This window comes from Mesoplodon densirostris, chromosome 1 (genome assembly GCF_025265405.1).
Source record: "Mesoplodon densirostris isolate mMesDen1 chromosome 1, mMesDen1 primary haplotype, whole genome shotgun sequence".
NCBI classification, from domain to species: domain Eukaryota; kingdom Metazoa; phylum Chordata; class Mammalia; order Artiodactyla; family Ziphiidae; genus Mesoplodon; species Mesoplodon densirostris.
Window position 1 is genome coordinate 221,586,933 of NC_082661.1, and position 10,809 is coordinate 221,597,741.

At 34.9% G+C, this 10,809-nt stretch overlaps 1 protein-coding gene across 1 annotated transcript in view; it reads right to left on the bottom strand.

Annotated features, from left to right (window-relative positions):
- Positions 1-8,792, bottom strand: part of EMCN (endomucin) — a 55,576-nt gene extending 46,784 nt beyond the window's left edge. Inside the window, exons 1-3 of the mRNA XM_060098082.1 lie at positions 8,699-8,792; positions 5,746-5,871; positions 4,086-4,157 (exon numbers count right to left, since the gene is read on the bottom strand). Coding sequence (XP_059954065.1) covers positions 4,086-4,157; positions 5,746-5,871; positions 8,699-8,792 — 292 coding nt within the window. The remainder of the gene's footprint in view (positions 1-4,085; positions 4,158-5,745; positions 5,872-8,698) is intronic.
- Positions 8,793-10,809: the final 2,017 nt, after the last annotated feature.

Here is a 10,809-nt window from a genome sequence, read left to right on the forward strand (position 1 = left end):
TCTAGTAGGAAAGTTAAAAGACAAGGCAGTAAAATCATCTATATCAACAATAAGTATTTAAGGGATACCTAAAACAAAAAGATGTAAAAGTTGATGTCAAAAACATTAAACATATATATATAGAGAGAGATAAGTATATATAAGCCTCATGATAATCACAAACCAAAAATCTATAATAGAGACACACATAAAAGAGAAAGATATCCAAACATAACACTAAAGATTGTCATCAAATCATAAGGGAATAGAGCAAAAGAAGAAGAAAGGAACAGAAAAGCAGTACAAAACAACCAGAAAACAATTAACAAAATGAAAATAAACACATACCTATCAATAATCACCTTAAATGTAAGGGAATTAACTGTTCTAGTCAAAAGACATAGAGTGGCTGAATGGATTAAAAAAACAAAACACAACGAAAAACAAGACCCATATATACACTGCCTATAGGAGACTCACTTCAGATCTAAAGACACACATAGACTGAACAGGAGAGGATGGAAAAAGGTATTCCATGCAAATGAAAATGAAAAGAAAGCTGGGGTAGCAGTACTCATAACAGACAATTTAGACATTTTTTAAATTTATTTTTAAAAAACCACTTTATTGAGGTATGATTACTCAAAGTGCATTAAACACTTCATACATTAGACACATTTTTATGATGGTATATTTTAGAGCTACTTAGTTCTTTTTAAATCCATGTATTATAATTTATTTAACCAAACCCCTGTAGGTGGGCTGTTGAGCTTAATTGAATTAACAAACAAATCAAGCTGAGCAATGTGCAATATTGCCCATTCAGGCTGGAGTTGCAAAAATGAAATATTTTCCTCCCTTTCATCTAAGTCTACACAGCTCTGGCCCCCACATTTTAGCAATTGAAAAAGTAATTAATTCTGACTGTTGGTCAGAAAAATGCACCTTCCAGAGCATTCTAGGAAGTCAGGCAGAGGGCAGCTTGCCAGGACACAGCCCTTCCAGTGGGAGTAGCATTCTGAGCTCTTGAACGTAAACTGCTGGCAGTATTTACTCCACTTTGAGTTACTCAAAATAGACTTTAAAATAAGACTGCAACAAGAGATGAAGAAAGACATTACATAATGATCAAGGGATCAATCCACAAGATCAAATAATTGTAAATATACATGCACCCAACATAGCAGCACCTACATATATAAGGCAAATATTAACAAAAATAAAGGGAGAATTGACAATAACACAATAATAGTAGAAGACTTTAACACCCCAGTTGCATCAACTACCAAAACTGAGTCAAGAAGAAATAGAAAATCTGAAAAGCCCTATACCAAGTAAAGAGATTGAATTAGTAATCAAAAGCTTTCCACAGAGAAAATCCCAGGACAAGAATTTTCACTGGTACCTTCTACCAAGCATTTAAGGAATATTTACCATCAATTGTTTACAAATTTTTTCCAAAAATTAGTAGAGAAGAAAACACTTCACAGTGCATCCTGTGGGACTATTATTAACCTGATACCAAAATCAGACAAAGACAACAGAAGAAAACTACAAACTTATATCTCTTATGAATACAGACATGAAAATTCTTAACAAAATAATTGATAACAAATCTAGCAACATATAAAAGGCATGATATACCATCACCGGGTGGGATTTACCACAGGAATGCAAGATCGGTCCCACATATGAAAATCAATGTCATATACCATATTAATAAAATAAGGGATTAAAAACCACATAATAATCTTAATACACTAAGAATGGCATTTAACAAAATCTAACACTTTTGCATGATGAAAACACTCAGCAAACTAGTAATATAAAAGGACTTCCTCAACCTGATTAAGGACATCTCTGAAAAACCTACAATAATATCATACTTAATGGTGACATACTGAAATCATTCCCCTAAAATTAGGAACAAGAAAAGGATGCCCTCTCTTACCACTCTATTCAATATTGAACTGGAAGTTCTAGTCAGGGCAAATAGGCAAGAAAATAAAAGACATCCATATTGGAAAGGAGGAAGTAAAACTATCTCCATTTGCAGATAAATCTTATATATAGAAATTACTAAGGAATACACACACCACACACACACACAACTTGAACCAATAAATGAGTTCAACAAGGTGGAAGGATATAATATCAATATATGAAAATAAATTGTATTTCTATACAGTAGCAATGAACAATCCAAAAACAAAATTGAGGAAAATGATTCCATTTACAGTAGCAATAAAATGAATAAAATATTAGGAATAAATTGAACAAAAGAAGTGAAAGTCTTCTGCACTGAAAACTATAAACATTATCAAAGGAAATTAAAGAAGACCTAAATAAAGGCATCCTGTATTCATGATTTGGAAGACTTACAGCTGTGAAGATGGCAGTACTTCCCAAATTGATCTATAGATTCAATGCAATCCCTATCACAATCCCAGCTGACTTTTTGCAGAAAGTTAAGACAAGTTTATCCTAAAATTCATATGGAAATTCAAGTGACCCAGAATAGTCAAAACAATCTAGAAAAAGAAGAAAAAGTTGGAGGATTCACATTTCCCAATTTCAAAACTTAATGCAAAGCTATGACAACCAAGACTGTATGATTCTGGCATAAGAATAGATATACAGATAAATGGATTAGAATTGAAAGTCCAGGAGTAAAAACATACCTTTATGGCCAACTGACTTTTATCAAGGGTGCTACCATAATTCAAATGGGAAAAGAATAGTCTTTTCAACAAATGGTGTTAGGACAACTGGATGACTACATGCAAAAGAATGAAGCTGGACATCTAACTGACACTATATCAAAGACTTTAAAACCTGAAAGTATAAACTTCTTAGAAGAAAACATTGATCTAAATCTTTGTGATCTTGAGTTGAGCAAGTATTTCTCTGATTTGATCCACTGCACAAACTACTAAAGGAAACCAGAATATGTCACCCCAAAATATGCATCTTTGATATAAAATTATTTTAAACTGAATGCAATTAAGAAGTAGCAAATGCATTAAAATATCTCCCTTTTCTGCCTAAAGGCAGGATATAAGTTTTCCTTTTACTGGAGACAGACTCATCAGTGCAGAGAAGGTACCCTTATACCTTTCTGGTGGGAATGTAATATAGTGAAGCTGCTTTGGAAATCAGTTCCTCAAAAAGTTAAACATAGAGTTACCATGTGACTCCACAATTCCACTTCAAGGTATTCACTGTTGACCTGAAGCCAATGGACTGACAGATATTTCTCCAGCCAAGATGCATTTATTTGGGATCAGAAGAGAATTGCAATTCAGGGTCTGCAACCATGGCAAGTCATGTGTAAGTTCCCACATGGCAAGGGAAGAAGAACATTTTTATAGAGGGGAAAAGGAAGTGGGGAGGGCAATAGTAAACAAAGAGTCCCTGACTTTTCATTGATTGAGTCCTTGCCAGGAAAGAAGAGAGTCTCTGCTTCCTGTTGGGCTCTGCTATTGTCTCAGGGTGTGAGAGCTCCCTCTTCTGGCCCATCAACTCTATTTGAAATACTGAGGTTTCTGTTCATTAATTTTTGACAATACCCAAGAGAAATGGAAACACATGGTCACACAAAAACATGTACATAATTGTTCTTAGCATCATTATTTGCAATAGGCAAAAAGTAGAAACAACCCAAATGTCCATCAACTAATAAACAGATAAACAAAATGTGGTCTATCTACACAATGAAATATCATTCAGTCATAGAAAAAAATAAACTACAGGTACATGTTATAGCATGGATGAATCTAAGAACATTATGCTAAGTGAAAGAAGCCAGACACAAAAGATCATATATCATATGATTCCATTTATATGAAATTTCTAGAATAAGTAAATCTATAGAAACAGAAAGTAGTGGTTGCCAGGGGTTAGAGGAAGGGTGGAATGGGGAGTGATTGGTAATAGATGTAGGGTTTCTTTTGGGGGTGATGAAAATGTCCCAGATGTTTGCAGAAGCTTGTGAATATGCTAAAACCCACTTAATTGAATTTAAAAGGGTGACTATTATGGTAAGGTATGTGATGATATACATAAAAGAAAAATGATGGCAAAACAGATACATTACTCACCTTCACCATTAACTACTGTGGTTACTGAAGACAGTGTTGACAGCAGAGATGTTTCTAAGAGTTCCTTGCTGGTAGATCCTAGATAGATGACATTATTATTAATTACAATTTCATCTCACCTGTCATGGAGTAAAGAAAAGTAAGTCAAATCTGAAGGTGAATCAAAGTCCTTCTATAGGTACTGGGTAAACCTTTGTCTATATTTTTCCATTTTCCAGCTTCTTTTGTCCAAGGTGAAGAATGTAAGTACTGAATGCTTGGGTGGCCCGATAAACACACACACACACACACACACACACACACACACTTTTGTATGAGAGGTCCCAAAAGCAAATTTCTACTGCAGATTGTTACTTAGGTCTCTTTAAAAGTGAATTATTTAAAATCATTTTATTTTTCCCAGTGGGAAAAATTACCTGGTCAATAGGACCTAAGAGTAATGTGCCTTTTTTTCCCAAAATAAGATTTCATTTTGTTGATTTAGTTGTGGCTTTGAAACTTCCAATAAACATAAATAATAAAGGAACTAGCAAACTCCTGTAATTAATTAACTTTTTTCATTTATGAAGCAATCCACTGATTTCCCACTCTGTACAAAGCCCTCTCCTAGGCTTCTGAGGGCAGTAACTAACCCTTAGTCACCTCTTTTTTCCCATGCCCCTCCCCCCACTCCCCGCAGTTGCCGCATGCTCCGACTGGCCCTTAGTCATTTTTTTAATCTTCATCGTATGAAGAATAATTCCTTGCGTAGAGTGAGCATGTAGTAAATGTTGTTTCAGATACGATGGCACTCATACAGGTCAGGGGGACCAATAAAAGGATAAAGATCTGCTTTAAGTAGTGAACACAACTTACTGATTTGCTACTCATGGTAGCATTCCCTTTTCTCTTAAAACATGTCAGAATGTCCTTTTGTGATTAGGGCAAGGGTTCTATTTTTACTATGTGACATTCATAAAATCTTGGTTCTTATATATACACATGCTGTGTTTGAGGGAGGAGACATTTGGCTCTGCACAGTTTACCTAGTACTTTATTTTTTTATATCTTTATTGGAGTATAATTGATTTACAATGTTGTGTTTAGTTTCTGCTGTACAACAAAGTGAATCAGCTATATGTATACATACATCCCCATATCCTCTCCCTTGTGAGCTTCCCTCCCACCCTCCCTATCCCACCCCTCTAAATTGTCACAAAGCATCCAGCTGATCTCCCTGTGCTATGCAAACAAAGTAACTGACAAAGGAAACAACTGACAAAGGATTAATCTCCAAAATATACAAGCAGCTCTGTTATGAATACAGTTTCACCTTGTTAGCTGTGCTGCTTAAGTGGGGAACTGGAATATTTAGAAAGATATTTTTATGACTGAGAAATGACAATTTTTTCTTCTCTAAAAATAAACTTTGTATATGTAACCATCACAACAGGATCATTCACAAACAGGAAGTGACCCAAAGCGATATCATCGAAGAAGCCCACTGTGATCTCATGGTTTTGTATTCAACCCAAAATAACACATGAGTTTCAAAATAGTGAAATAACCTAGACCTTCATAACACAGATATGAGATTCCCAAATTATTTTCCTATGATTAATTTATATGGGTGCTACTAATTTAATTTGTTAAAGTTAAAGTAAATTTCATGAAGAGTTAATCCTACCTTTAGTAGATATTTCAACTGTTGAATTCTCTGCAACATTTGGTGTTGACGTTGTGTTTGATGTTGGTACAGATGTTTTTGTTGCAGAAGTTGATGATAATACAGGAGTGGTTGTATTTTTGACTTCTGAAAAAAGTAAATTGTGTTAAAGCAGTTGCAGTAAAATTTACATTTATTTTGCCAATCAACAGCCTAGTATATTTAAACAAAGTAAACTGTATGTATACTACTGCATCGGGTATGGTTTTGGAATTAATTTTCTAATTGTAATGAATTCAGCCTTGATTTCAGTATTCATACACTAACTCCATCTGCTTCTCACCAATGGCGTGAATTTTTAAGATGGTTGGCAGAAGCAGTCTGTGGTTCTGAAACAAAATAATATCTGACAAAACTAGTGAGGAATAAATGTATGAGTTTGAAACTTAACAATATTGGTAATCCAACTAAACTAACATTGTCCAATGAAATAATTAAATAGGCACTCTCTGGGCAGTGGATATTTTACTGAATGTTTTAGAGCATGTTAAAGTTACTAAATACTAAAATCTCAGTATTAGTGCATCTCTTTTTGGTACATAGCATTTCTCTCTCTCTCTCTCTCTCCATATACTACATATATATTCTAAAGAGACAATAAATTTTAATGAAATTCAATAATTGCAACAAGCCTACATTCTTGGGGATAGAGCCACCATAAATCTGCCTTTTCAAATGACATATTTCTCTCAAAGGCACAGAAGTGAAGACAATACATTGTTATGTATATTATATATTTATTTTTAATAATTATTTTTTGGCAATAGAAAACCAATATCTTACAGTAATTCTTAAAACTTCCATTGCAATATTATTTTTTAAAAGTGAAGTATGTAGGATTTAGTTCTCAGTGATCTATGGAAAGATTTGTTTCATATAATATTATTGTAACTTATTGGCATTTATATATTTTTTAATTCTGCATTTGTTGGATTTGTCTCTGTATACTTACTGTTATGTTGCAGATCAAAAAACAGCAAACAAATGTTTACAAAGGATGTGGAAAAAATATTCCTGTTCATGGAAAGTACTATTTTTATGTTGTTACTTTGTATACAGAACAGTTGACCCTTTAACAACTTGGGGGTTAGGGGCGTCTTCCTTCCATGCGATAGAAAATCCAATTATAACTTATATGTGGCCCTTCCTATCCAAGGTTTCTCTGCATCCAAAGATTCAAACAACTTCAGATTGTAGCACTGTAGTATTTATTATTGAAAAAATCTGCGTATAAGTGGACCCACGCAGTGCAAACTCATGTTACTTAAGGGTCAGTTGTATACAGAGTCAGTACAACAGGTAGTTGAGAGGATGGACTTTGAATAACAAAGACTCATGTTCAAATCCCAGTCAAACTGAGTATGTCATTACAGTAATTGTATGTCATTTGTATGACTTCTCAACTTTAAATTTCATCCAAAATTTTCCTCTTTGAATCTGAGAAAAAAAAAATCTTTCAACTCATTGAAAAGCAGTATTTGAGATGTCATGAGATAGAGTGTACTTCCTGGTTTCTTTTATAGACTTGAGGGGCTTGGGAGTGTTAGTGCTTAGCGCTGACTTTGTTTACAGACAGCTCACAGAAATTGCTTGATGTATGCAGCACATACCGATGTGTTCCGCACATACAGGAATGACAGAACTGCTTTTTCACGGGCCTTACCGAAATCAAGTCAAAAGCTTTTTTCACCTCTGGAGAAACACTTCACACCCTTGGTCTTACTCCCATCCTCTCCTTCCCCTCAATACTCAGCAGAGAAAAGGAACACAGTGTGTATGAGGTTACCTTTTCTCTATTAGTCATTTTATTCTCACTATTTTTCTTTCTGTCCTAGAGTCCATGATGTAACACTAATTTCTAAGTTTAAATTGAGATTGAAGAAGAAGTTATTTGAAGAGGCAGATACCCCATGGACTGGAAATTTCCCCAGTAAATAACTTGAATGATCTCTCTCTGTTGACTTGCTAAATAGCAACAACCTTAATTTCTGAGTATAATCAACAACTCCAGAGATATTTTTCATATTTCTTTCCTCCCTCCCTTACTTTTTTCTTTCCTTTTTTGCTTCCACACATACTTATTGGGGAACTAATATGAAAAGCATGATTAGATACTGCAAAAGACTCTATGTTGCACCACACAGTATCACCCTTGAGTAGCTTTTAATCTGGTAGGGAACATAATGCCTATACACAATAAATAATAAAGAATATTCTGTATAAGTTGTGTAGACCAGTGTTTTTCAAACTTCAGATTATGATACAATTGAAGAGTAATTTAAGTCTATTTAATACATTGCAGCCAGAGCTTTTTTTTCCAAATGAAAGAGAAAAGAGGCAATATTAGATTAATACTGCAAATAATGAGGGTAAGTATTGTTTTATGAAGCTTTTGTTTAGCATTGTGTGTGCGTGTGTGTGTGTGTGTTTGAGAATGAAATGTGTGTTAATGCAAAATGTATCTCTTACTGTGATTCCAGCTAAAAATGTGAAAACTGTGGGACAAGAAAAAATTGGGGCAAGAATTTATAAGATAAAAAATGACTGCCCTGCTGGCATGAGCAAGGAATACTTCATGAGAGAGTTGACATAGGGGCTGGAGCTTGAAGAGTGAGTAATATGGTGACACAGGAAGAGGAAAGAGCATGAGTGAAGGTCTGAAGTGGGAGAGTGAGAGGTATTTGAGGGCACTGCAAAGAGCTCTGTTTGGCTGGATTGCTGTGTCCTATGACAGGACATGGTGGATGTGTCTGGTAAAATTCTGGAGACCAGATTGTAAAGGACTTTGAACACCAAGCCAGAGACTTGGGACTTTATCTACGAGTCTGTGGGGAGCCATGGGAAGTGACCAAATGGAAATTCAAACGTAGGAAACACGATGGGGAAATAAGTGGGGCAGAGAATGAGAAGATACCAGTTGAACAGAATTGAAAGCCGCCATTTTTATGTTTACCAATGTGGTCGGCCCTCTTGAAGTCATCATGTGAGATCGGTGAGTTCTCATCCATACAATGACTTGAGGCAAACTACAACAAGACACATTTCTAGCTACTTATGTGGTAAGGTTGAAATGTGCTGTAAGGCTTCTCCTCCTCACCTCCCTTCTACACATTTGGCCACGGATTTCCCTGAGTAAAGCCTTAATCCATTAGCACTCATCAATGTCTCCATTACTAGTTCTTCAGATTGTTCAACAGAGAGTATTCCCTCTTTTGGCAAGGACTGACAAACAACCCCTAAGAATATTGAGTGTCACTATGTGCCAGGTAGTATGTGAGTACTTTCCATGGATTATATCATTTAATTCTAAGACCCTATAATGTTTATACCCTTAACACCATTTTACAGATGAGGATCAAAAATGGTAAGCAACTTGTCCCTATTATACACTAAGAAGTAATACAGTTGGAATTTGAATCCAGACACTTTTGGCTCCAGAGAAGATACCCTGAACCATCACACATCTGGTCATGGGAAGGTGGCTCCATGCCAAGCCACATACCCCCACTCCACCTGCTTTCTGCCTTTGACGGAGTGTGATATTAAAAATGTGGAAGTGACTAGATGCACCAGTGTTTTACCTCTACGTGCCTAGGATGAGGAAACAGGCAAAATACCTCACTGTTTTTTTTTCTTTTTTAATAACAAGCATTCATACTGTCATGTACATATACATAAACACATGTAAAATGTTTTCATATTAGACTGAAAGCTTTAAAATATTTCCAATCTTTTAAAACTATTTACAATTGAAAAATAAAAATAGAGATTTACTGAGTTAAAAAAAACTGCAAATAGAAACTTTCCTCATACGGTGGAAAAGAAGTATTCCCTGTAACTACCACTGTTGAAGGTTTTATTGACCAGGATTCAAGTAACCATCAGTTATGCTTTTACTGTATTATCTGTAAATCTCTTCTAGGTCTGATTTGATCTCGTAATAAACCATTGAGGAAAATGGTTAATTCTGAAGTGTTTTCTCTTCAAAGGACACTGTGAGGTAGCATTTTCCCTCTCTTTATCTCCAAAATGATTAAAGAATAATTTAACAAGGAGACCTGTGCTTCACAGCTTTGCTTGTGCCAAACCAGATAGTGCTGCTCTTGGGAGAAACAGATGGCATTTCATCCTGACTCTACCCTATATCCATACACTCCAACTGAGAGAGCACAAGGGATGCCATAACACCAGTTTCCTGCACTATGAAAGGATGAAGCATTATTGGGATTTTAATAAAATAACTATTTTAATTATAAAAATCATAAGAACTTTGAGAATTCAGTTTATGGCTAGAAACCAAGATTCATACTTTCTCCTGTTTTCACATGATCAAGTCATCGACTCCAATCTTCTCAGACATGCTTTGTAATTACATTTAGAGGTAACTCACAATAGTTAGAATTTCATCCGTCCTCATAAGGAGCAATTGCTTCTCCAGCTTTCTTTTTCCCTACCAATTCTGTTTCTAAAGTCCACTGAAAATCCACTACTAAAGAAGATTGGTCTCTCGCTTCTTCTAGATCAACACAAATACTGAATGACAGTAACTTAGAATTCTAGAACTTGAGATCTGGAAAGAACTTTTCAAAAAGATCTCAATGTAATAGAAGTTCTACATTTTATAGCTTAGCAAATGTATGAGTTTAAGGTAGTTTCAAAAGATCATAGCACCAATTAGTAAAAAGTTAATTTTTCTAATTCTACCACTTGGGTACGTGGAATGCAATTGTGGCAGAGATAGTGCTGAAGTTTCCCTTTGAAAATATTTACTTTGCCAGTTTTAACCATAAACACAATTTCAGAAGAAGGTTTTAAGTTCTTTAAGGAAACAGAAGAATGGTTTCTTTAGAAATATATAATTGCAGTAAATTCAAAATGCTAACTACTAAATGGTCTTATAAACCTTCAAAGTACCATTATTAGGTAATAATCTCATCACCTAGATCAACTGCTCTATGGAATTGAAGGTAAAGTAGCTAATTTTATATTTCAATAGCTTACAACATACAATTTCTACTATTTCAT